The sequence below is a fragment of the Hyla sarda genome, chromosome 5 (genome assembly GCF_029499605.1).
Source record: "Hyla sarda isolate aHylSar1 chromosome 5, aHylSar1.hap1, whole genome shotgun sequence".
Classification (NCBI taxonomy): Eukaryota; Metazoa; Chordata; class Amphibia; order Anura; family Hylidae; genus Hyla; species Hyla sarda.
The window spans coordinates 223,988,394-224,015,696 of record NC_079193.1 but is presented as its reverse complement, the minus strand read 5'-3'; the positions used below and the strand labels follow the sequence as shown (position 1 = coordinate 224,015,696).

The following is a 27,303-nucleotide window of genomic DNA, read 5'->3' as shown; positions in this document are numbered from 1 at the left end:
AAACAGTGGATTGGCATTGAAACAGGTGCCAGCCTTGCCAACTATATACATTTTCAGAATTTTGAATAAGTAACTGATGAATGAATCAGTGACATCTATCACGCCCCCTCCCGTAGACTTGCATTGAGGGGCGGAGGCGTGACGTCACACGGGGGCGGAGGCGTGACGTCACACGGGGGCGGAGGCGTGACGTCACACGGGGGCGGAGCGTGATGTCACATGGGGCGGAGGCGTGACGTCACACGGGGCGGAGGCGTGACGTCACACGGGGCGGAGGCGTGACGTCACACGGGGTCGGAGACGTGACGTCACACGGGGGCGGAGGCGTGACGTCACACGCCATCGGCCCTGTGGCCGTCGGTAATCAGACCTAGAGCGAACACGCTCCGGGGACTGATTACAAACGGGGTGCCGCGTGCAAGATCACGGGGGTCCCCAGCGGCAGCACTCCCGCAATCAGGCATCTTATCCCCTATTCTTTGGATAGGGTATAAAATGTCTAAGCACCGGAGAACCCCTTTAAACACTTTTCTGGCTGGGTACACGGTATACAACGTCCCAACCATAGCCATGTGCTATATACAAGGCTGTATACAGCACATAGGGCTACATGTCTCATTCCATGTTACACTGATGGAATGATAAATATGTGCATAGCCCCAACAACATGGCTTTTATATGTACCAGGTCTGCACTGGCCTTGGCTGTGTGAACATCTGTGACACTTTATAACATATTTTCTAAAGTTGTACATGATAAATCCTGGCACCAGGTTTAAAATGCCCACTCTGTGCCATTAAATATAGGCGGAAGTACATGAAGTTCTGTGAATGTGATGTTGGTGCTGGGACAAGTACTATTGGGGAGATTCAGCAAATTCACCACCCCCAGTAATGGCGCCGACCAATCATCATCATGAGGAGCTCATTTCAGGCTGTTCTCACGTGGTGTTTAATATGCAGAACTAATCCAAAGAAGCGAATGGTCACCGCAAAATAAACGCCAGAGATCCGGAAATCAAAGGAAGGCTTCAACTTTATTCCACACCAAAGTGTATACATGTGCAACGTTTCGGCTAAGGGCCTTTGTCAAGCATAACAAGTAGTACAATGAAGCTTATATACGTCAAGGTGCATTACAATTGGTCAAAAAACATTCCCAGTGATGAGGTCATCCAACCTCCAGGATCTGATTGGTTGTGTATGTAAACATCACATGATCATTAGCCGTCAATCATACTAAACATATTCCAGACAAATCTGATATATAGAGGATAAAGAGAGACCTCCGTTTAGCATCCTCAAAGTACTTACATCATCCGATCATACTAAAGTGCATAAAAAACATATTCCAGACAAATCAATATATCTATATACATATAAAACTCAATGTGTGTGTGTGTATGTTCCAGCATCACGTCCAGGTCTAGGTGATTTAACCCTTACTCACCCACATTTGCCAGGGGCGGGGTTTTTGTTTAAAGTCCCATACAAGTCAATGGGAAATATATGTTACTGCATAACTTCCAAACGGCTGGAGATATTTCGATAATACTTGGTCACATGTTACTTATATGTCCACTTAAAATATAGAATAGTTAATTTAACCCTTAACTACCCCCATTTGTGAGGGTCTGAGTTTTTGTTTAAAGTCCCATGCAAATCTATAAGAAATGTATGGGAATGACAGGATATGAGGATTGGACATAAGGACGGGACATTGACGGCTAATGATCATGTGATGTTTACATACACAACCTATCAGATCCTGGAGGTTGGATGACCTAATCACTGGGAATGTTTTTTGACCAATTGTAATGCACCTTGATGTATTTAAGCTTCATTGTACTACTTGTTATGCTTGACAAAGGCCCTTAGCCGAAACGTTGCACATGTATACACTTTGGTGTGGGATAAAGTTGAAGCCTTCCTTTAATTTCCGGATCTCTGGCGTTTATTTTGCGGTGACCATTCGCTTCTTTGGATTAGTTCTGCATATTAAACACCACGTGAGAACAGCCTGAAATGAGCTCCTCATGACGATGATTGGTCGGCGCCATTACTGGGGGTGGTGAATTTGCTGAATCTCCCCAATAGTACTTGTCCCAGCACCAACATTACATACACAGAACTTCATGTACTTCCACCTGACGCGTACGTCATGGACAATTCCGGTCCCCGCCGGGCAGGGATCGGACCGGAATGCCTGCTGAAATCATTCAGCAGGCATCCCGTGCAAACGCCCAGGGGGGGTCATTAGACCCCCCCATGTCGGCGATCGCAAAAAACCGCAAGCGAATTCACACTTGTGAATCGCTGCGATTCCGGTGATGCGGGTCACTGGTGACCCGCTGACCCGGAGATACAAGGTGATTGGGGGTGTAGGATACACCCCCGATCACCTCCTGTATCTATGGTGAGGTGGCGATTTCGTCACCCCCCCCAGGATCGCTGCTATTGGCTGGATAGCAGCCGTCAGGGGAGGGGTTAACCGCATCCTCCTGCAGCTCCCACGGCTGGCTGGGTTCAGTCAGTGGTCAGAGCTGCTGGAGGAAGACCGGGACCCCCCCTCTGCTGAGATCGGAGCCCCCACAGAAGGAAAGAAGCCCCCCATAGATCAGGGAAAGAATACAGCCCAGGGAAAGGTAGGGTAAAAAGTTAAATAAAAGTTAAGTTAAAAAAAATTCCCCCCCCCCCCCGACCCCCTAATAGTTTATAATTTCCCCCCCCCATACAGTTTATAGTTACACCAATCACACACAGTACATACTCGCCACCCCCCCAACACCCCCCCCCCCCCGACACCGCCACCCCACCACCACCCCCCGCCTCCGTAGAAAAAGGCGATGGCTCGCCAGGCATTTTCGGCAGCGAAGGCATACGCTTTTCTTGCCTCCGATTCCGAATCTGCCAGTGAGGACGATGAAGATCCGACATTCCTGTGTTCTTCATCGTCCTCCTCATCATCTAGTACTGATGATGAGTCCCCTGTACGGCGGCGGAGACGCCGCCAGGCGAGGCCACGCACCCCCCCATGATAGTGGCCCAGTGGCTGGCACTAGTACAAGCGACAATGCTGCTGGTACTAGGAGTCCGACCCCCCAGACAAGTTTACCGGAGCCCCCTTCCGGTGAACCTGTCTGGAGACTCCCAGAGGGTTATCAGCCACGGGTTCCGGAGTTTGTTGGCGACTCCGGAATCTGGATAGACACGGCCGGGTTCACTGAAATTGACTATTTCAGTTATTTTTTCAGTGACGGCCTGGTCAATCTAATGGTGGAGCAGACGAATCTGTACTCCAGGCAGTTCATCGCCCACCACCCAGATTCTTTTTTGGCCAGGCACAATGAATGACGCGCCATTGATGCAGCAGAGATGAGGACATTTTGGGGCCTCTTGCTGCATATAGGCTTGGACAAAAATCCTAGTGTCAGGCACTACTGGAGCGGGGACTATACAAGACCCCGCTTTACAGTATGGCCATGACACGGAAGCGGTTCGAGGCCATTCGGAAATGCCTTCATTATGCAGATAATGAGGCATGTCCGCCCCAAGGTGATCCCACCTATGACCGGCTTTACAAAGTGAGGCCGGTCATCAATCACTTTGGGGCCAAATTTTTGGAGGCCTACGTACCACTCAGGGACCTCTCGGTTGATGAGTCTCTTATCAGTTTTAAGGGGAGACTCATCTTCCGCCAGTATATTCCCTCGAAGCGGGCGCGATATGGCGTGAAGCTCTATAAACTTTGTGAGAGTACCTCCGGGTACACTTACAAGTTTAGAGTGTATGAGGGACGAGATTCCCGTATTGAACCCCCAGATTGTTCCCCCACTCTGGGTGTTAGCGGGAAACTCGTTTGGGAGCTTGTGCACCCATTGCTGGATAAGGGTTACCACGTGTACATGGATAACTTTTATACCAGCATCCCTCTGTTCACATCCCTTGCCGCCAGATCGACGTCCGCTTGTGGGACCGTGCGGAAAAACCAGAGAGGCCTCCCTCTAAATTTTGTTAAGACACCTATTCCCAAGGGTGAGTCCTGTGCCCTTGCCCATGAAAGCCTGTTGTTGGTCAAGTATAAGGATAAGAGGGATGTCCTTATGCTGACCACTATTCATGGCAACGGCAGCTCACCTGTCCCTGTGCGAGGTATCACAACACCGGTCCTCAAGCCCGATTGTATTCTGGACTACAATCCGTATATGGGGGGAGTTGATCTTTCTGATCAAGTCCTCAAGCCATACATGGCCATGCGCAAAACACGGGTATGGTACAAAAAAGTTGCGGTCTACATGGTACAGGTTGCCATGTACAACTCTTTTGTACTGTCCCAGTACGCTGGCAACACAGGGACATTCCTCCAGTTCCAAGAAGAAGTCCTAAAGGTCCTGATCTTTGGCGACCGGGAAAGAGCAGGCCGGACTTCCCAAGGAACTGGAGTAATAGGTGCCAGGATCCTTCCAGGCCAACACTTTCCAGGTGAAGTCCCCCACACTGGAAAGAAGGGACGAGCCCAGAAAAGATGCAGAGTGTGTTACAAGAGGGGGATACGGAAGGATACCACCACTCAATGTGACACTTGCCCCAATCATCCGGGCCTCTGCATTAAGGATTGCTTCAGGGAGTATCACACTTCCATGGAGTACTACATTTTCCCTTCTCATTTTAATTTTCCATAATTTGACCCCAATGTACCAAGTCCAGAGTACATTCCAAGTTTTAACCCCATAAACCACTAAACTGCCCAAAATAATGTTTCATCTGAAAAAAAAAAAAAAAAACTGATAAGACCTCTGGGGGTATTTTTTTTTAACAAAAAATGGGTCATGGGTCACTGAGTCACTATCATCGGGGACTTTTTATGTTGCCTCAAATGTGCAGCGCTCTCTTGCCACCTGAGCGGGTGTGCATTTGAGGCAACAGGTTAGGGACGGCCACACACATCACATTCCCAGAATGATGATTCAGAGCATAGGGTTTGGGGTGGGCATATTTTTTAGTTTTGGCTATGCTCTGGGTCATCATTTTGGGAACATAATTTATAATTTTATGTCCCACTGTACCCCATTTTAGTTATTTAGTGTACCCCAGTTATTTACCCCATGTAATGCCCCTTGAGGGGGGGTCCCACTGTTCTGGCTCCATAGGAGAAAGCCAAAGCTCAAGGACCCTGACTGATCTCCGTCACCTCTGAGACCGGTGTGCATGCTGTTTACGCCAAGATATGAGGTATGTCCTTACTCCTAAGAAATGAATTTACACATTGACAATGAAATTTTCTCCTTTTACCACTTGTGCAAATGAAAAATTTGGGGTAACCCCAGCATTTTAGTGTAAAAAAATCAAATTTTTCATTTTCACATCCCACTTCATGAATATTTATCAAACACCTGTGGGGTGTTAAGGCTCACTGTACCCCTTGTTACGTTCCTTGAGGGGTGTAGTTTCTAAAATAGTATGGCATGTGGTTTTTTTTTTGCTGTCCTGGCACCATAGGGGCTTCCGAAATGCGATATGCCCCCCCATTTCAGCAAAATTAGCAAATGTGACTCCTTCTCTTCTGAGCATTGTAGTGCGCCCGCAGTGCACTTGACGTCCACACATGGGGTATTTCCATACTCAGAAAAGATGGGGTTACACATTTTGGGGGGCATTTCTCTTATTACCCCTTGTAAAAATGTAAAATTTTGGGAAAAATCTGCACTTTAGTGGAAAATAAGAATAAAAAAACATTTACACATCCAAAGTTGTCAAACACCTGTGGGGTGTTAAGGCTCACTGTACCCCTTGTTACGTTCCTTGAGGGGTGTAGTTTCCAAAATAGTATGTCATGTGTTTTTTTTTTTGCTGTCCTGGCACCATAGGGACTTCCTAAATGGGACATGCCCCCAAAAAAACATTTCAGCAAAATTTACTTTGCAAAAGCCAAATGTGACTCCTTCTCTTCTGAGCATTGTAGTACGCCAACAGAGCACTTGACGTGCACATATGAGCTATTTCCATACTCAGAAGAGATGGGGTTAAAACATTTTGGGGGTCATTTTCTCCTATTACCCCTTGTAAAAATGTAAATTTTGGGGGAAAACCAGCATTTTAGTGAAAAAAAAAATAATAATAATTTACACGTCCAACTTTAACGAAAAGTCTTCAAACACCTGTGGGGTGTTATGGCTCATTGTACCCCTTGCTAGGTTCCTTGAGGGGTGTAGTTTCCAAAATAGTATGCCATGTGTTTTTTTTTTTTGCTGTCCTGACACCATAGGGGCTTCTTAAATGGGACCTCCCCCCAAAAAAAACATTTCAGCAAAATTTACTTTGCAAAAGCCAAATGTGACTCCTTCTCTTCTGAGCATTGTAGTGCGCCAACAGAACACTTGATGTGCACATATGAGGTATTTCCATACTCAGAAGAGATAGGGTAACAAATTTTGGGGGGCATTCTTTCCTATTAACCCTTGTAAAAATTAAAAATTTGGGGGAAAACTAGCATTTTAGTGGGAAAAAAAATAATTTACACATCCAAATTTAACAAAAAGTTGTGAAACACCTGTAGAGTGTTAAGACTCACTGGACCCCTGGTTACATGCCTTGAGGGGTCTACTTTCCAAAATAGTATGCCATGTTTTTTTTTTTTTTTTTTTGCTGTTCTGGCACCATAGGGGCTTCCTAAATGTGACATGCCCCCCAAAAACAATTTCAGAAAAACTCACTCTCCAAAATCCCACTGTTGCTCATTCCCTTCTGAGCCCTCTACTGCGTCCGCCGAACACTTGACATACACATATGAGGTATTTCCTTACTCGAGAGAAATTGGGTTACACATTTTAGGAAGATTTCTCTCCTTAAACCCCTTGTAAAAATTCAAAAACTGGGTCTGCAAGAACATGCCAGTTTAAAAAAAATGAAGATTTTGAATTTTCTCCTTCACTTTGCTGCTATTCCTGTGAAACACCTAAAGGGTTAACAAACCTTTTGAATATCATTTTGAATACTTTGGGGGGTGTAGTTTTTATAATGGGGTCATTTGTGGGGTATTTCTAATATGAAGACCCTTCAAATCCACTTCAAAACAGAACTGGTCCGTGAAAAATTTTGATTTTGAAAATTTTGTGAAAAATTGGAAAATTGCTGCTATACTTTGAAGCCCTCTGATGTCTTCCAAAAGTAAAAACATGTCAACTTTATGATGCAAACATAAAGTAGACATATTGTATATGTGAATGAAGATATCATTTATTTTGAATATTAATTTTCCTTATAAGCAGAGAGCTTCAAAGTTAAAAAAATTCAAAAATTTCAATTTTTCCATCAAATTTTGGAATGTTGCAAGTATCGACAAAATTTTACCGCTAACATAAAGTAGAATGTGTCACGAAAAAACTATCTCGGAATCAGAATGATAACTAAAAGCATCCCAGAGTTATTAATGTTTAAAGTGACAGTGGTCAGATGTGCAAAAAATGGCCGTGTCCTACAGTGAAAATAGGCTGGGTCCTTAAGGGGTTAAACCTGGTGCCAGGATTTATCATGTACAACTTTAGAAAATATGTTATAAAGTGTCACAGATGTTCACACAGCCAAGGCCAGTCCAGACCTGGTACATATAAAAGCCATGTTGTTGGGGCTGTGCACATATTTATCATTCCATCAGTGTAACATGGAATAAGACATGTAGCCCTATGTGCTGTATACAGCCTTGTATAGCACACGGCTATGGTTGGGACCTTGTATACCGTGTACCCAGCCAGAAAAGTGTTTAAGTTGACCTGACATATCACAGGAAAAATAATGCTTCTATGTGCCACACACTGGGTCATGCAGATTCTTTACAAATCACCAGTTACTTATTAAAAATCACTGAAAATGTATATAGTTGGCAAGATTGGCACCTGTTTTCTTGCCAATCCGCTGTTTGGTCCAGGCTGGATACAGTTGGGTATTATGGAGGGGCCCTTTCTCTTTACATTTCCACCCTTAATTCAGTGGCCCAATGGTGTTTAACCCTTTAAATTCATCAGTTATTTAAAATAGTGAAAATGTTCATAGTTGGCAAGGTTGGCACCTATTTTAATGCCAATCCACTGTTTGGGCCAGGCTGGATATGGCTGGGTATTATGGAGGGTGCCTTACTCTTTATTTTTCAACCCTTAGGTCAGTGGCCCAACAGCATTTAACCCCTTGAAATCACCAGTTACTTATTCAAAATGCAGAAAATGTATTTAATTGGCAAGGTTGGCACCTGTTTTAATACCAATCCACTGTTTGGGCCAGGCTGGGTACAGTTGGGTATTATGGAGGGGCCCTTACTCTTTACATTTCACATTCACATTTCACATCACATTCAAAATACTGAAAATGTACATAGTTGGCAAGGTTGGCACCTATTTTAATGCCAATCCACTGTTTGGGCCAGGCTGGATACAGTTGCGTACTATGGAGGGGCCCTTACTGTTTATATGTCCACCCGTAATACAGTGGCCCAACAGTGTTCAACCCCTTGAAATCACCAGTTACTTATTCAAAATGCAGAAAATGTATATAGTTTGCAAGGCTGGCACCTGTTTTAATGCCAATCCACTGTTTTGGCCAGGCTGGATACAGTTGGGTACTATGGAGAGGCTCTTACTCTTTATATTTCCATCCTTAATTCAGTGGCCAAATTGCATTTAACCCCTTAAATTCCTCAGTTACTTATTCAAAATGTAGAAAATGAATAAAGTTGGCAAGGTTGGCACCTGTTTTAATGCCAATCCATAGTTTGGTCCAGGCTGGATACAGTTGGGTATTATGGAGGGGCCCTTACTCTTTATATTTCCACCCTTAATTCAGTGGCCTGACAGCCTGCGAGAAGGGGGCGTGTTGACCACCGTACGACGCGGTGGCTGACACGCCCCCTCAATACAACTCTATGGCATTGTCTTAGGCAATCTCTGGCTCTGCCATAGAGTTGTATTGAGGGGGGGGGGGGGGGGGTGTCGGTCGCCGCTTCGTGCAGTGGTCAACATGCACTATCTGGCCAGCGAGCCAGGGCCCCGTACAGTAGATGGCGAAATAGAATATGTATATAGTGGGTATTATGGAGGGGCCCTTACTCTTTATTTTTCAACCCTTGGGTCAGTGGCTCAACCACGTTTAACCCCTTAAATTCATCACTTATTTAAAATGCAGAAAATATATATAGTTGGCAAGACTGGCACCTGTTTTAATGCCAATCCCGTTTGGGCCAGGCTGGATACAGTTGGGTATTATGGAGGGGCCTTACTCTTTACATTTTCACCCTTAATTTAGTGGCCCAATGGCATTTAACCCCTTAAATCCACCAGTTACTTATTCAAAAGAATTTTTTTATCCTTATTTACTATCGTTGTTTTTCAGCAAAAACACAAACGATCTAGATTTTTTTTTCTGAATTCGATTGTTTTTTTTCTGAATATTGAACATTTATTTATAAGAAACAGGTTTACTGCAGAGAAATAAGAGGAGAAAAGGTTTATTAGTCATAGTCATCTATAAGAAAATGCTCCAATAAGAAACCAGCTTCAGCCTCGTCTGTTTATAGTGATTGTCACCTGGTTCCCTCTCTTATTAGCAATGAGCGACATCTAGTGTACACAGGCAGCAATTACACGGCTGCATTGTTCTCCACTCTACACTGTGGATGACAGGTTATATATATATAACGACAGGTTATTATACACCATTGTGCTCACCTCCGCCCAGTCATCGTGCCTCACATCTGGTGTTATTCACTGACAACTCCTGATGCGACACACGTTATTCTTCTATTGTATTCATCAGAGAGGAGGTTTGACCCTTAGCGGCTGCCGTCAACCAATCTACTGAAGCTTTGATAACCAGGAAGTAAACATCAAGGTGAGGAGGCGGAGGGTGTACGGGGGCCGAGAGGTGCTGAGTCTGCTGCCTCTTCACTGCGCGGTGTCTTGTTCCTTCCAGGTATCTCCATGTCTTTCTAACCGTGAGTGGATGGATCATGCTTTGTTCTTTATCTTCATTACTGTGCCAGCCACCCCCAGTCCTCTCCACAGCAGTGTGCCACCCCCCAGTCCTCTCCACAGCAGTGTGCCACCCCCCAGTCCTCTCCACGGGCAGTGTGCCACCCCCAGTCCTCTCCACGGGCAGTGTGCCACCCCCCAGTCCTCTCCACGGGCAGTGTGCCACCCCCCAGTCCTCTCCACGGCAGTGTGCCACCCCCCAGTCCTCTCCACAGCAATGTGAGACCCCCCAGTCCTCTCCACAGCAGTGTGCCACCCCCCAGTCCTCTCCACAGCAGTGTGCCACCCCCCAGTCCTCTCCACAGCAATGTGAGACCCCCCAGTCCTCTCCACAGCAGTGTGCCACCCCCCAGTCCTCTCCACAGCAGTGTGCCACCCCCCAGTCCTCTCCACGGGCAGTGTGCCACCCCCAGTCCTCTCCACGGGCAGTGTGCCACCCCCCAGTCCTCTCCACGGGCAGTGTGCCACCCCCCAGTCCTCTCCACGGGCAGTGTGCCACCCCCAGTCCTCTCCACGGCAGTGTGCCACCCCCCAGTCCTCTCCACAGCAGTGTGCCACCCCCCAGTCCTCTCCACGGGCAGTGTGCCACCCCCAGTCCTCTCCACGGGCAGTGTGCCACCCCCCAGTCCTCTCCACGGGCAGTGTGCCACCCCCCAGTCCTCTCCACAGCAGTGTGCCACCCCCCAGTCCTCTCCACGGGCAGTGTGCCACCCCCCAGTCCTCTCCACGGGCAGTGTGCCACCCCCCAGTCCTCTCCACAGCAGTGTGCCACCCCCCCAGTCCTCTCCACAGCAGTGTGCCACCCCCCATTCCTCTCCACAGCAGTGTGCCACCCCCCAGTCCTCTCCACAGCAGTGTGCCACCCCCCCAGTCCTCTCCACAGCAGTGTGCCACCCCCCCAGTCCTCTTCACAGCAGTGTGCCACCCCCCCAGTCCTCTTCACAGCAGTGTGCCACCCCCCCAGTCCTCTCCACAGCAGTGTGCCACCCCCCCAGTCCTCTCCACAGCAGTGTTCCACCCCCCCAGTCCTCTCCACAGCAGTGTTCCACCCCCCCAGTCCTCTCCACAGCAGTGTGCCACCCCCCATTCCTCTCCACAGCAGTGTGCCACCCCCCAGTCCTCTCCACAGCAGTGTGCCACCCCCCCAGTCCTCTTCACAGCAGTGTGCCACCCCCCCAGTCCTCTTCACAGCAGTGTGCCACCCCCCCAGTCCTCTCCACAGCAGTGTGCCACCCCCCCAGTCCTCTCCACAGCAGTGTGCCACCCCCCCCAGTCCTCTCCACAGCAGTGTGCCACCCCCCAGTCCTCTTCACAGCAGTATGCCACCCCCCCAGTCCTCTCCACAGCAGTGTGCCACCCCCCCCAGTCCTCTCCACAGCAGTGTGCCACCCCCCAGTCCTCTTCACAGCAGTGTGCCACCCCCCCAGTCCTCTCCACAGCAGTGTGCCACCCCCCCCCAGTCCTCTCCACAGCAGTGTGCCACCCCCCAGTCCTCTTCACAGCAGTATGCCACCCCCCAGTCCTCTTCACAGCAGTATGCCACCCCCCCAGTCCTCTCCACAGCAGTGTGCCACCCCCCAGTCCTCTTCACAGCAGTGTGCCACCCCCCAGTCCTCTCCACAGCAGTGTGCCACCCCCCAGTCCTCTCCACAGCAGTGTGCCACCCCCCCAGTCCTCTTCACAGCAGTGTGCCACCCCCAGTCCTCTCCACAGCAGTGTGCCACCCCCCCCCAGTCCTCTCCACAGCAGTGTGCCACCCCCCAGTCCTCTTCACAGCAGTATGCCACCCCCCAGTCCTCTTCACAGCAGTATGCCACCCCCCCAGTCCTCTCCACAGCAGTGTGCCACCCCCCAGTCCTCTCCACAGCAGTGTGCCACCCCCCAGTCCTCTCCACAGCAGTGTGCCACCCCCCAGTCCTCTCCACAGCAGTGTGCCACCCCCCAGTCCTCTCCACAGCAGTGTGCCACCCCCCCCAGTCCTCTTCACAGCAGTGTGCCACCCCCAGTCCTCTTCACAGCAGTGTGCCACCCCCCCAGTCCTCTCCACAGCAGTGTGCCACCCCCCAGTCCTCTTCACAGCAGTGTGCCACCCCCCAGTCCTCTTCACAGCAGTGTGCCACCCCCCAGTCCTCTTCACAGCAGTGTGCCACCCCCCCAGTCCTCTCCACAGCAGTGTGCCACCCCCCAGTCCTCTCCACAGCAGTGTGCCACCCCCCAGTCCTCTCCACAGCAGTGTGCCACCCCCCAGTCCTCTCCACAGCAGTGTGCCACCCCCCCAGTCCTCTCCACAGCAGTGTGCCACCCCCCCAGTCCTCTCCACAGCAGTGTGCCACCCCCCCAGTCCTCTCCACAGCAGTGTGCCACCCCCCCAGTCCTCTCCACAGCAGTGTGCCACCCCCCCCAGTCCTCTCCACAGCAGTGTGCCACCCCCCCAGTCCTCTCCACAGCAGTGTGCCACCCCCCCCCAGTCCTCTCCACAGCAGTGTGCCACCCCCCCAGTCCTCTCCACAGCAGTGTGCCACCCCCCCAGTCCTCTCCACAGCAGTGTGCCACCCCCCCAGTCCTCTTCACAGCAGTGTGCCACCCCCCCAGTCCTCTTCACAGCAGTGTGCCACCCCCCCAGTCCTCTTCACAGCAGTGTGCCACCCCCCAGTCCTCTCCACAGCAGTGTGCCACCCCCCAGTCCTCTCCACAGCAGTGTGCCACCCCCCAGTCCTCTCCACAGCAGTGTGCCACCCCCCAGTCCTCTCCACAGCAGTGTGCCACCCCCCAGTCCTCTCCACAGCAGTGTGCCACCCCCCAGTCCTCTCCACAGCAGTGTGCCACCCCCCAGTCCTCTCCACAGCAGTGTGCCACCCCCCAGTCCTCTCCACGGCAGTGTGCCACCCCCCAGTCCTCTTCACGGCAGTGTGCCACCCCCCAGTCCTCTTCACAGCAGTGTGCCACCCCCCCAGTCCTCTCCACAGCAGTGTGCCACCCCCCAGTCCTCTTCACAGCAGTGTGCCACCCCCCAGTCCTCTTCACAGCAGTGTGCCACCCCCCAGTCCTCTTCACAGCAGTGTGCCACCCCCCCAGTCCTCTCCACAGCAGTGTGCCACCCCCCAGTCCTCTCCACAGCAGTGTGCCACCCCCCAGTCCTCTCCACAGCAGTGTGCCACCCCCCCAGTCCTCTCCACAGCAGTGTGCCACCCCCCCAGTCCTCTCCACAGCAGTGTGCCACCCCCCCAGTCCTCTCCACAGCAGTGTGCCACCCCCCAGTCCTCTTCACAGCAGTGTGCCACCCCCCAGTCCTCTTCACAGCAGTGTGCCACCCCAGTCCTCTCCACAGCAGTGTGCCACCCCAGTCCTCTCCACAGCAGTGTGCCACCCCCCCAGTCCTCTCCACAGCAGTGTGCCACCCCCCCAGTCCTCTCCACAGCAGTGTGCCACCCCCCAGTCCTCTCCACAGCAGTGTTCCACCCCCCCAGTCCTCTTCACAGCAGTGTGCCACCCCCCAGTCCTCTTCACAGCAGTGTGCCACCCCCCAGTCCTCTTCACAGCAGTGTGCCACCCCCCAGTCCTCTTCACAGCAGTGTGCCACCCCAGTCCTCTCCACAGCAGTGTGCCACCCCCCCAGTCCTCTCCACAGCAGTGTGCCACCCCCCCAGTCCTCTCCACAGCAGTGTGCCACCCCCCCAGTCCTCTCCACAGCAGTGTGCCACCCCCCCAGTCCTCTCCACAGCAGTGTGCCACCCCCCCAGTCCTCTCCACAGCAGTGTGCCACCCCCCCAGTCCTCTCCACAGCAGTGTGCCACCCCCCCCAGTCCTCTCCACAGCAGTGTGCCACCCCCCCAGTCCTCTCCACAGCAGTGTGCCACCCCCCCAGTCCTCTCCACAGCAGTGTGCCACCCCCCCCCAGTCCTCTCCACAGCAGTGTGCCACCCCCCCAGTCCTCTCCACAGCAGTGTGCCACCCCCCCAGTCCTCTCCACAGCAGTGTGCCACCCCCCCAGTCCTCTTCACAGCAGTGTGCCACCCCCCCAGTCCTCTTCACAGCAGTGTGCCACCCCCCCAGTCCTCTTCACAGCAGTGTGCCACCCCCCAGTCCTCTCCACAGCAGTGTGCCACCCCCCAGTCCTCTCCACAGCAGTGTGCCACCCCCCAGTCCTCTCCACAGCAGTGTGCCACCCCCCAGTCCTCTCCACAGCAGTGTGCCACCCCCCAGTCCTCTCCACAGCAGTGTGCCACCCCCCAGTCCTCTCCACAGCAGTGTGCCACCCCCCCAGTCCTCTCCACGGCAGTGTGCCACCCCCCAGTCCTCTCCACGGCAGTGTGCCACCCCCCAGTCCTCTTCACGGCAGTGTGCCACCCCCCAGTCCTCTTCACGGCAGTTTGCCACCCCCCAGTCCTCTCCACGGCAGTGTGCCACCCCCCCAGTCCTCTCCACGGCAGTGTGCCACCCCCCCAGTCCTCTCCACGGCAGTGTGCCACCCCCCCCAGTCCTCTCCACGGCAGTGTGCCACCCCCCCCAGTCCTCTCCACGGCAGTGTGCCACCCCCCCAGTCCTCTCCACGGCAGTGTGCCACCCCCCCAGTCCTCTCCACGGCAGTGTGCCACCCCCCCAGTCCTCTCCACGACAGTGTGCCACCCCCCCAGTCCTCTCCACGACAGTGTGCCACCCCCCAGTCCTCTCCACGGCAGTGTGCCACCCCCCAGTCCTCTCCACGGCAGTGTGCCACCCCCCAGTCCTCTCCACGGCAGTGTGCCACCCCCCAGTCCTCTCCACGGCAGTGTGCCGCCCCAGTCGCCCCTCTCCACGGCAGTGTGCCGCCCCAGTCGCCCCTCTCCACGGCAGTGTGTCGCCCCTCTCCACGGCAGTGTGCCGCCCCAGTCGCCCCTCTCCACGGCAGTGTGCCACCCCAGTCAGGCTCCCCCTTTGTAACATTATAGTAGCGGCTCCAGTCACCATCTCATAGGGGTTTCACCAATGGGCAGCATATAGTACGGGACATATAGATTGAGTTATGTTAGTGATATATTTAGAAATCTTGATGCAAAATAGAGAAAAATGAATTGGTTATGAATATTATATTGCACCTTTGTGCCGTGTAATGTCTTTTGGATATATATATTATTTTATTTTTTTTAGTAGGAAACATGTCAGAAGATACTCAGAGAAATTTTCGGTCTGTGTACTATGAAAAGGTTGGATTTCGTGGTGTGGAGGAGAAGAAATCCCTAGAAATCTTGCTGAAGGATGACCGCTGGGGTAAGGAGCAGGCAGTCAGAGAACATCACTAGTACCAGACTTTGGCTTTCTCAATCCTGATACCGGTAGTTTTGCAGCATCTTAGTGATGTCCTATATTCATCGCTCAAGACGGTGTAAGATGGTGGCCCCAGAACACTTTACAGTATATTAAATGGTGCTAAAAAAAATTGTAGAAGTGAAGAACTATATACCGTACCTGAGTAATATGTCTTCTATGACATCCATGGTGCCACCAGAGCACAGGGGTAGTGAACTAGCAGCCAGCAGCCCAAAGTCAGATTGCAGCTGCCAATTGTCCGGACTGGCAAGCAGCACCTTCACCATGCATCCACCTACCTCCCCCAGCTGGTTTGGGAAACCCATAAGAGGAAGGATGTCCCTTCATTCAATCGTATTGGTGTCATTAAGAGACAGATACAGCTGAATAGCTGGTCAGAGCGAGGCAGCACTCTCCGCTTCACGTTCGCGATGAAGACAGAGCATTAAGTGCTGCCTGAATCGTTCTGCTCTGATCAGACCTGACTAGAAGAGGCAGGAACAGGCTAGGTGAGTATTACCAGGGAGGGAGGAAGAGTGTTTCCCACCAGTAGCTTTTCAGGTGTTGCAAAAACTACAGCTCTACATGCCCTTCTGTCAGTTCATGATGTAAGTGGTAGTTTACAGCAGCTGGAGAGTCACCAGTTGGGAAAACATTTATTAAGAGCATGGCGGAACTCTTCATTTGTGGCACAGTTTTTTGTGGGGCACTGACACAGTTCATTAAAGATAAATGGAAAGCATTGGCTTCAATGGAGAAAATCGGCTCACACGGCGCTGACCGACCAGGACACAGTAGGGAGGATAAGAATAGACTTTAAAGGGGTACTCCGGTGAAAACCTTTTTTCTTTTAAATCAACTGGTGGCAGAAAGTTAAACATATTTGTAAATTACTTCTATTAAAAAATCTTAATCCTTCCTGTACTTATTAGCTGCTGAATACTACAGAGGAAATTCTTTTCTTTTTGGAATGCTCTCTGATAACATCACGAGCACAGTGCTCTCTGCTGACGTTATTATAATAATAATAATGCTTTATTTATTGTTGTCCTTATTGGGATTTGATCCCAATTCCCCAGCACTGCAAGGCAGCAGTGCTAACCACTGAGCCACCATGCTTCCCTTAGCATACATCTTCTATGCACGGTTGCTAAAACTGACAGAGATGTCAGCAGAGAGCACTGTGCTCGTGATGTCATCAGTGTTCCATAAAGAAAGGAATTTCCTCTGTAGCATTCAACAGCTAATAAGTACTGGAAGGATTAAGATTTTTTAATAGAAGTAATTTACAAGTATGTTTAACTTTCTGCCACCAGTTGATTTAAAAGAAAAAAGGTTTTCACCGGAGTACCCATTTAATAACCAGGATGCAACGCGTTTCGCTGCGCATGCGCAGCGAAACGCTTTGCATCCTCGTTATTAAAGTCTATTCTTATCCTCCTTACTGTGTCCTGGTCGGTCAGCACCGTGTGATCCGGTTTTCTCCATTGAAGCCAAAGCTTTCCAGTTATCTGTTACGATTCACTGTAGGGTAGCAGATGACCTGTTATTCATTGTGCTTTCATCTTTGTTGCGTATATTACTCTACACAAACACCTAGGGTGAGCAGTCATTCATTCCTTTTCTCACACCGGGTGCTGTCAGTATAAGGGTGCATGCACACCACGTTTTTGCTATACTGTTCCCGTATACGGTTTCAAGTTAAATACTGTACGGAACCGTATAGAAAACCGTATGCGTTGACTTAACATTGTAAACCTACATATGTCAAACGCATCATCCGGTTTAGTCTGTCTTGCGTCTTATACGGTTTTGTCCATTTTTTACCCGTACCCAAAACCGTAGTCTACCATGTTCTCTGGTCCGGGTGAAAAACTGTATTAAACCGTATATGTTTTTTTGTTTTTTTTAAACATAGGAGTCAATTGGAACTGCGTGTGCATACGGTTCCATCCGGTTTTCACCATACGGTTTTTGACTTTGCACAGTTTTTTTTTTTCTTGGAATTTCAATCAAACAAGTGAAACTTTATTCATAATGGAGTGAAAAGTTAAAAAAACATATACGTTTTTTTTCTTGAAACACGGATGCAACCGGACACCATTTTTCAAACCGTATATATGGGTTAAAATTTGTACACGTTTTGATACAGTTCAGTCAGGTTTTGAGGAATCCGTTTTTTATCCAAAAACCTGATACGGGAACTGTATTGCAAAAACGTGGTGTGCATGCACCATTACCTGTTCTAAACTCCTGTGGTAGATATATAGATGTATTAGATAAAGTACGGTGTCATTGTGCTTTATAACAGATTTGTTTTTTACCTTCTGTTCACAGATATTGAGAAGCTTTGTACCTTCTGTCAGAGGTTCCCCCTCCCATCCATGTACCGGATACTTGTATGGAAAGTGCTTCTTGGTAAACAACGTCTTCAGTTGAATAAGAAAATTCTTTTATCAACACAGTCTGCTCTGTGAAGTGTATAATGCTATAATGAGCTAAATGGACACTAATACGTGTTACTCGCATATGTTATTTTCCATTTTCTTCTTAATGCAATCATGTTATAGTTACTGGAGATTTACAGTGACCTCATCATCTCCCCAGATGACCCTGTCCACTCCCTCTCCTCTGTTGCTTATCTTGGCTTAAGCTATAAAATGTCCTGCAATTCAGTCATTAAAGGGGTACTCCGGTGGAAAACCTTCTTCTTTTTTTTTTTTTTTTTTTAAATCAACTGGTGCAAGAAAGTTAAACAGATTTGTAAATTACTTCTATTAAGAAATCTTAATCCTTCCAGTGCTTATTAGCTGCTGAATACTACAGATGAAATTCTTTTCTTTTTGGAGCACAGTGCTCTCTGCTGACATCTCTGTCCATTTTAGGAACTGACCAGAGCAGCATATGTTTGCTATGGGGATTTTCTCCTACTCTGGACAGTTCTTAAAATGGACAGAGGTGTCAGCAGAGAGCACTGTGCTCGTGATGTCAGCAGAGAGCTCTGTGTTCCAAAAAGAAAATAATTTCATTTGTAGTATTCAGCAGCTAATAAGTACTGGAAGGATTGAGATTTTTTAACCCCTTAAGGACACATGACGTACTGGAACGTCATGTGTCCACTCCCGATCTATAACGCGGGGCCACGGCGTGGCCCCGCGTCATAGCGGGTCGGGCCCGGCCTCTAACAACGGCCGGGACCCGTGGCTAATAGCGCGCGGCATTGATCGCTGTGCCGCGCGCTATTAACCCTTTAGACGCGGCGTTCAAAGTTGAACGCCGCGTCTAAAGTGAAACCGAAAGCATGCCGGCTAGCTCAGTGGGCTGTTCGGGATAGCCGCGGTGAAATCGCGGCATCCCGAACAGCTGACAGGACAGCGGGAGGGCCCCTACCTGCCTCCTCGCTGTCCGATCGCCGAATGACTGCTCAGTGCCTGAGATCCAGGCATGAGCAGTCATGCGGCAGAATCATCGATCACTGGTTTCTTATGAGAAACCAGTGATCAATGTAAAAGATCAGTGTGTGCAGTGTTATAGGTCCCTATGGGAGCTATAACACTGCAAAAAAAAAGTGCAAAAAAAAAGTGAATAAACATCATTTAACCCCTTCCCTATTAAAAGTTTGAATCACCCCCCTTTTCCCATAAAAGAAAAAACACAGTGTAAATAAAAATAAAAATAAACATAAATGGTATCGCCGCGTGCGGAAATGTCCGAATTATAAAAATATATCGTTAATTAAACCGCACGGTCAATGGCGTGCGCGCAAAAAAATTCCAAAGTCCAAAATAGTGCATTTTTGGTCACTTTTTATATCATGAAAAAATGAATAAAAAGCGATCAATAAGTCCTATCAATGCAAAAATGGTACCGTTAAAAACTTCAGATCACGGCGCAAAAAATGAGCCCTCATACCGCCCCATACACGGAAAAATAAAAAAGTTATAGGGGTCAGAAGATGACAATTTTAAACGTATTAATTTTCCTGCATGTAGTTATGATTTTTTCCAGAAGTCCGACAAAATCAAACCTAGATAAGTAGGGTATCATTTTAATCGTATGGACCTACAGAATACATATCAGGTGTCATTTTTACCGAAAAATGTACTACGTAGAAACGGAAGCCCCCAAAAGTTACAAAACAGCGTTTTTTTTTAAATTTTGTCGCACAATGATTTTTTTTCCCGCTTCACCATAGATTTTTGGGCAAAATGACTGACGTCATTACAAAGTAGAATTGGTGGCGCAAAAAATAAGCCATCATATGGATTTTTAGGTGTAAATTTGAAAGAGTTATGATTTTTTAAAGGCAAGGAGCAAAAAACGAAAATGCAAAAACGGAAAAACCTCCGGTCCTTAAGGGGTTAATAGAAGTAATTTACAAATCTGTTTAACTTTCCGTCACCAGTTGATTTAAAAGATTTTTTTTTTTCCACCGGAGCACCCCTTTAACCATTCACCTCTAGAAAAAACCTGTAAGGCCATTACAGCCCCACTACCTGGACCCCCCATTGAGCCAATATTCTGATATCTCATGCTTTAAACTGTGTTCTAGACATATGGAATGGTGGATCTGAAATGCTGGCATATAGTCCCCTACCTCTAATAGAAGCTGTTCTTTTTATTAGCTGTGATAAGAGAACTCCTTGTGCACTGTATATTAATCAAATCAATATCATTACATATATAGTTTTCTTTCTTAAAGGAATCCTTCCTCCCCACCAAGAGACTCACTCTGAGGTGATGGTGTACAGGAGAGAACAGTATGAGGATGTTTACCATGCTCTAGAGGTCATACACTTCATCAATGAATCCACCCCCAAGACTGAGGTGTTCCACTACATGTATCAGTTAGAGACTGGGAAGCTGTCTAGAAGTCAGAAGTACACTTTGGTGCGTCCACGTTTTAACGATTTTAGGCAGAAACAAATACTTGACTTTGCTCCTTTAGTAGACCTCCTGTATGTTTCCTGCCCTCTATTTCTAGAACGAACTGCAGTGTTATCCATACTAGTCATGGAGTTAATATTCTTTCTGTCAGTCTCTCATCCTGTCCGGTCTCTTGTGCAGTCAGTTATAGTGAGAGAACCCTCCTATTATTGTTTATTTATGTATTATTTCAATAGTAATATCAGTAAGGGAAAGAAGAAAGTGTTCTTCCCATTGGTCACCTTTAGAGATGAGCGAATTTACAATAAATTCGATTCGTCACGAACTTCTCGGCTTGGCAGTTGATGACTTTTCCTGCATAAATTAGTTCAGCTTTCCGGTGCTCCGGTGGGCTGTAAAAGGTGGATACAGTCCTAGAAGACTCTTTCCTAGGAATGTATCCACCTTTTCCAGCCCACCGGAGCACCTGAAAGCTGAACTAATTTATGCAGGAAAAGTCATCAACTGCCGAGCCGAGAAGTTTGTGACGAATCGAATTTACTGTAAATTTGCTCATCTCTAGTCCCCTTCAGACAACTGTAATACAGCATTTTGGCTTAATTATTATGCCACTTAAATATTGGAGGTCCAGGTCTTGTGGACGTTACAGATGTCAGAATACAGTCCTACAGTACATTCACTTTAATATACTTTCTATGACTTTACAGGTATTTGTAATATCTATATCTAATATCTAAGCTGGGGCAGATTAGGTCTTGTTCACAGTTATGGGATAAAGGAGATTTACTATTAAATAAGCACAGTCTAATGTGTTTAATTCAGTTGGCTGTAGATGTAAGATTTCTGACAGCACATCCTATAGATTTGTTTTCATTAATGACACAGGGAATGGTAACATTAAAGGGGTATTCTGGCAGAAAACTTATTTTTTTATGAACTGCTGGCAGAAAGTTAAACAGATTTGTAAATTGCTTCTATTTGAAAATCCTAATCCTTCCAGTACTTATCAGCTGCTGTATGCTCCACAGGAAGTTCTTTTCTTTTTGACTTTACTTTCAGTTTGACCAGAGTGCTCTCTACTGACACCTCTGTTCATGTCAGGAACTGTCCAGAGCAGGATAGGTTTGCTATGGGGATTTGCTCCTACTCTGGATAGTTCCTAAAATGGACAGTGGTGTCAGCAGAGAGCACAGTGGTCAGACAGAAGGGAAATTCAAAAATAAGAGAACCTCCTCTGGAGCATATAGCAGCTGATAAGTACTGGAAGGATTACGATTTTTAAATAGAAATAATTTACAAATCTGTTTAACTTTCTGGCACAAGTTGATAAAAAATAAATAAATAAAAAGGTTTTCCACCGGAGTACTTCTTTAAATTCTTAGTATATTTCCAGGAGGAATAACAGAGTAGCTGCAGACACCACACCCTGCAGAGTTCAGGAATTGGTATTTTACATGGAATATAAGTACAGTATATACTAAAACAGACATGTAAGAAGAGCCGAGAAGACCTTTCTAAAGCAGATGATGTATGACATGCTATTTCTGTGTGATCTTACCAAGCATATGGTGAAGTGGAGCGAAGTGATTACTCGAGAGGCTTGGTTATTTTTGGCCAATAGCAACATTTTTGGGTTATTCAAATGTTTTATTGCTGTTTTGGTTAATGTTTTGAATGCTAAAATATGTTTAGTCTCCTTGTATATACAGTGTGGTGTCTGGAAGTGGCTATACACCTTATATAACAATGCAGGGTTTAGGAACAATCTCTATACTTGGATTTGGCTTATATTGGTGGTTTTGTTTTCAATATGTGTTTATTATATTTGATCATAAAATATGATATAAACGAGTTGTAGGTTTATTTATTCTAACATTTGTTTTCAGGAACCAGAGGATGAGTTGTTCTTGGCCATAGCCGGCCCAATGGAGGAGATGGTGGACGATGAGGTGGATTGTTATTGGCTTATCAAGAACTTTGTGCATCATTTAAACACCAAGTTTAGGGATTCCCACCAGCAGCTGGTAAGAGCCTCTGGACAGGCTGCACTTTAGAAATGCTATTATTTCCCAACATTCTTCTTCCATAAGGCCGTGTCCTAGATTTGTAGCTGATCACTGGAGATCCGACTGATGTTACCAGCAGGGGAAGCTGCATGTATTAGGACTGTGCTGAAGTCATGTATTGCGCATAGTTGAGTAGGTCTAGATCAGTGGTTCTTAACCTGGCTTCGATTGAACCCCAGGGGTTCAGTGAGTCAGTCCCGGGGGTTCGGCGGGGGAGATCGCAACAGGACAGGCAAACCAAGCAATTGCTTGGGGGCCCGAGCTGGCCTGGGGCCCCGAGCAGAGCCGGTGTTTGCCCGTCCTGTTTGCCCGTCCCCATCGCTATTAACTCCCTGCGGCGCCGCGTTAAGTTTAAAAACGCAGGGCTGCTGGGACGTCCCGTGCGTGCGCCCATGGAAACAAAGGCGCCGAAGACCGGAGGTTAGAGAAGGAGGAAGACGCGCAGTGGCCAGCTTGGTAAGTGACCAGTGGCACGTCATCTTCAGTGCTCCGACCACCGGTCCCGAGACCTACTGCTATAGCCGGAGCGGTGGTCTGAGCACTGAAGTGGGCAGTACACAGGCATACAACCTCCAGCCATACACTGTATATGGCTGGAGGCTGTATGTCTGTGGGGGAACACTGCCTAAATCAGTGGTCTTCAACCTGTGGTCCTTCAGATGTTGCAAAACTACAACTCCCAGCATGTGCGGACAGCCAACGACTGAAGACCACTGGCCTACATAATGTGGGGGAACTCTGCTTGTCTAATGTGGGGGAACTCTGCTTGTCTAATGTGGGGGAACTCTGCTTGTCTAATGTGGGGGAACTCTGCTTGTCTAATGTGGGGGAACTCTGCTTGTCTAATGTGGGGGAACTCTGCTTGTCTAATGTGGGGGAACTCTGCTTGTCTAATGTGGGGGAACTCTGCTTGTCTAATGTGGGGGAACTCTGCTTGTCTAATGTGGGGGAACACTGCCTGCCTAATGTGGTGGGAACACTGCCTGCCTAATGTGGTGGGAACACTGCCTGCCTAATGTGGTGGGAACACTGCCTGCCTAATGTGGTGGGAACACTGCCTGCCTAATGTGGGGGAACACTGCCGGCCTAATGTGGGGGAACACTGCCGGCCTAATGTGGGGTTACACTGCCAACCTAATGTGGTGGGAACACTGCCTGCCTAATGTGGTGGGAACACTGCCTGCCTAATGTGGTGGGAACACTGCCTGCCTAATGTGGTGGGAACACTGCCTGCCTAATGTGGTGGGAACACTGCCTGCCTAATGTGGTGGGAACACTGCCTGCCTAATGTGGTGGGAACACTGCCTGCCTAATGTGGTGGGAACACTGCCTGCCTAATGTGGTGGGAACACTGCCGGCCTAATGTGGAGGAACACTCCCTGCCTAATGTGGGGTTACACTGCCAACCTAATGTGGGGGAACACTGCCATTGTTGCGAAAATGACATGAGTGGCACTAGCCAAGGTAAAGCCGCACATTTCTGAACTGGTCTCTGAAAGACAACAGCAGAAGTCACACTGATTTGCAGTAAATATTAATTATGACTTTGTGTGAAAATCATGTTTTCATGGTTTTGTTCTTTGTTCTTAATGGTTTTGTTCATTTTGTGCACCTATGTATAAATATATACTTAAATATATACCTCCTATGTTTTGAATTTGAAAAAATCACATTTTATTTTCCCAATTAAGAAGGGTTCGGTGAATGCGCATATGAAACTGGTGGGGGTCAGTGCCTCCAACAAGGTTAAGAACCACTGCTCTAGAGATTTTGGCTTTATTAGATCTTTTGGAAAGAATATATGTCCAGCTCACTTGCTGCAATGCAGACTTACAGGAAATTTCCCACCAGTTACAAGAAAACTATACATGTCTATTGTAAAATGAATAAATCTGGCTTTCCTGCTCTCTGTATATTTTTGTTCTATCACTCCTTATTTTACTGCATTGTCCACATTTCTCTTTTGCAGCAGAAAGGATTTGAGCATTACCTGAATATAGAAGATAGCAGACTTGTGACGCATCTCAAGACATGCAGTGCTCTGGATAAGCTCCCATATAACTTGTGGTTTAGGAAATGCTTTGCAGGTTGTTTACCACCATCCAGCTTACAAAGGTACAGTGATACCATTATGGCCCTGTTACTTGGCTTAAGGGCCCTTGTGCCGAGGGAATTACAATATAAAACTCGCAAGCCTACTGAGGAAAGGGCCGTGTTTAAAGCATATGCGAGCCCTGAAACGCATCTAGGTAAAAGAATATTATACATCACCGCTACCTGACTGTTTAACGGTGAACTCCGATCCAGCTCTGCAAACCAGCATAATGCTCCCGAGACCATCTTCCAGGCAGCATTGCCCAGCACCTGTGACGTCACCCTCCATCGAGTTACTCAGAAGTCCGCACCTGCTTCTTTGTGTGGTTACCATCTGCAGCGAAACATCAGTAAGCGGCTACCATTCCAGCTGGTTTGTGGCAGGCAGACCGCCGCTAAGACGCGTGCCAGCGTCTGGTACCACCTTAACTGTGCGGACTCCACATTTCAACTCAAGGTGACTCTTTATCGGGACTCATTGCAGGCTGGTAACTATAATATATCTATTCTACGTATAGCATTTGGAATCTATACCTTTTATGGGACTTAAACCCATTTTTGGATTATCGGAGGCCGGATTATTAAAAGTGACATAGCATTTCAAAGAGTTTTATATTGTAATTCCCTCGGCACAAGGGCCCTTGTGCTTTGAGGATTTACTGTTTACAAAATATTTTTTATGTATTTTATATTGTGTAATACATTTGCACTTTTCATATTATAATTGAAGCACGATCCAGTCATCATTATTACCATTACATCATTGTATCAGGCAACTGATGCTAGCCTAGAGGGGTTGGCTACCTTCTTAGTTTTGTCTCTCCTATATAAAACACCAGGTGTAGGTGTATAGCCCTCTTACCTTGGCTAGTTAATTGTGAGCTGCACATTCCCAGTTTTTTACAGATTTGTAAATTACTTCTATAAAAAAAAATCTTAATCATTCCAGTACTTATCAGCAGTTGTATGCGCCACAGGAAGTTCTTTTCTTTTTGAACTTCCTTTCTGTCTGACCATAGTGCTCTCTGCTGACACCTCTGTCCATTTTAGGAACTGTCCAGAGTAGGAGAAAATCCCCATAGCAAACCTCTCCTGCTCCGGACAGTTCCTAAAATGGACAGAGGTGTCAGCAGAGAGCACTGTGGTCGGACAGAAAGGAAATTCAAAAAGGAAAGAACTTCCTGTGGAGCATAAAACAGCTAAGTACAGGAAGGATTAAGATTTTTTTTTTTAATAGAAGTAATTCACAAATCTGTTTTCTGGCACCAGTTGATTAAAACATTTCCAGGGGAGTACCCCTTTAATTGACAGGTGGATTTTACCTTTCCTCTTGTCAAAAGGTTATATTCCTGCACTACCTGCCATAGTCAGCCTTGACTGGATGGTGTCAGAGAGTGTAGGGCAGTGTTTCCCAATCAGGGTGCCTCCAGCTGTGGCAAAACTACAACTCCCAGCATGCCCGGACAGCCGAAGGCTGTAGTTTTGCCACAGCAGGAAGCACCCTGGTTGGGAAACACTGGTGTAGGGACATGCCCCCAACTAGTAACACTCAGCTGGCTATTTAGTCATACATTTCTATTAAGTGCATACAGAAAGCAGGTATCCCGGCTCAATCCCTGGTCTGGATACTGGGCGCGGAGTGGGTGTGGACCTCACCCGGAGTAATCACAAAGAAAGAGAAGAACTCCAACTCAGCTCAGGAAGATACGGCTTTCTTCACAACAACAAGGCAACAGGTACAGGGAGGAAGTGACGCGTTTCGGCCAGGTGCTGGCCTTAGTCGTACGACTAAACGCGTCACTTCCTCCCTGTACCTGTTGCCTCGTTGATGTCAATAAAGCTGTATCTTCCTGAGCTGAGCCGGAGTTCTTCTCTCTCTTTGTGATTTCTATTAAGTATAACAGAGGAATGACACAATATAGAGCTATAAGAAAAGATGACCCAGAATCGGTATGTCATTGGGACTATTTTTGAAATGATTTAGTAGCCAGTAGATTCACTGTATAATGTCGTAATGCAAACATCTGTCTGTAATCTTCTCTCAGCCATCACAATACAAGCCGCTTGTGTTTTATCCGCAGGGTATGGGACAAACTGGTGAGTGGATCATGCAAGATACTTTTATTTGTTGCTGTGGAGATCGTGTTGACCTTCAAGATGAAAGTGATGGCCCTTAATAAGGCTGATAGTATTAATGAATTTCTGGAAAAGGTAACATATCTTTATTTGCTTGGATACTGGCTTTGGTCTGAGACCTGAACCTCTTCCTGCATTGTATGTAAATACCTGACATCTTATGTTAGTCTGCTGTGTGTAAAAGGATCAGGTGTCCAGTGGTGGATAGGGCTCATTCTGTTTTATCCTCTTTTTCTTTCAGATTCCTGTGGACAACACTGACCCAATAGTCAACAAAGCCATAGATTTATGGCACAAACACTGTGGAATACCAGCCCATTCAGTGTAATGCTGCATGTAAATGTCCTATTTATTTATCTATAAATGTATGTTGTGTGTATATATTTTGAATAAATGCTCTTTTGACTTAATCTGGTGGTTCATTGTTTTGCTTTTTTTATATGTAGTATTAGGCCATGTTTTAGACATGAAAGGATTACTTTGCATTTTTAGTCAGACAGGCCGGACTAAAAAACTACAAATCTATGGCATTTTGAGGTGCACTTTTTAAACCCTGTCCACAGGCAGTGGGGGAAAAATTAGCATGGTGCGGATTTTCAAAGAGAGGCTCTGCTTGGAAGTGTACATTAAAATCCATGAGAGCTTGAAAAAAAAAAAATGTGTTAAAAGACCCATGAACAACTGACAGCTAGTTTACCTGCACTAAAGCCAATATACTGGGTTATAGTGCCGGTGAATAGCTGTAAGAAGAGGGGTTACTTACATATTTAGGTAAAGTATTTCCAGAGTTATGAATTCCATTTCTATTGCACACCAGTG

At 47.5% G+C, this 27,303-nt stretch overlaps 2 protein-coding genes across 7 annotated transcripts in view; one reads left to right on the top strand and one right to left on the bottom strand.

Annotated features, from left to right (window-relative positions):
- SIRT5 (sirtuin 5) overlaps positions 1-9,852 on the bottom strand; it is a 100,110-nt gene extending 90,258 nt beyond the window's left edge. The window contains exon 1 of the mRNA XM_056521198.1: positions 9,713-9,852. The gene's annotated coding sequence lies outside the window, so the exon portion shown is untranslated. The remainder of the gene's footprint in view (positions 1-9,712) is intronic.
- Positions 9,737-26,888, top strand: TBC1D7 (TBC1 domain family member 7). 6 transcript variants are annotated; one of them, XM_056521204.1, is made up of 8 exons: positions 9,737-9,875; positions 15,143-15,262; positions 17,639-17,719; positions 20,004-20,191; positions 22,075-22,212; positions 24,224-24,369; positions 26,430-26,559; positions 26,726-26,888. In XM_056521204.1, the coding sequence occupies exons 2-8, from the start codon at positions 15,151-15,153 to the stop codon at positions 26,810-26,812; spliced, it is 882 nt and encodes a 293-aa protein (XP_056377179.1). In that variant the 5' UTR covers positions 9,737-9,875; positions 15,143-15,150; the 3' UTR covers positions 26,813-26,888. The 6 variants fall into 6 exon arrangements, with proteins under 6 accessions (XP_056377179.1, XP_056377180.1, XP_056377175.1 ...); XM_056521205.1 differs by having other exon boundaries at positions 9,787-9,875; positions 15,146-15,262; XM_056521200.1 differs by having other exon boundaries at positions 9,812-9,956.
- The last annotated feature ends 415 nt before the right edge of the window (positions 26,889-27,303 follow it).

What these genes read in the sequence shown, in the direction of transcription:
- TBC1D7 (XM_056521204.1), top strand. Translation starts at nt 15,151, where the DNA reads ATGTCAGAAGATACTCAGAGAAATTTTCGGTCTGTGTACTATGAAAAG. An exon ending in TGTATGGAAAGTGCTTCTTG is followed by an intron (nt 17,720 to 20,003) that starts GTAAACAACGTC and finishes TCTTTCTTAAAG; the next exon opens with GAATCCTTCCTCCCCACCAA. An exon ending in CCACCATCCAGCTTACAAAG is followed by an intron (nt 24,370 to 26,429) that starts GTACAGTGATAC and finishes TTTTATCCGCAG; the next exon opens with GGTATGGGACAAACTGGTGA.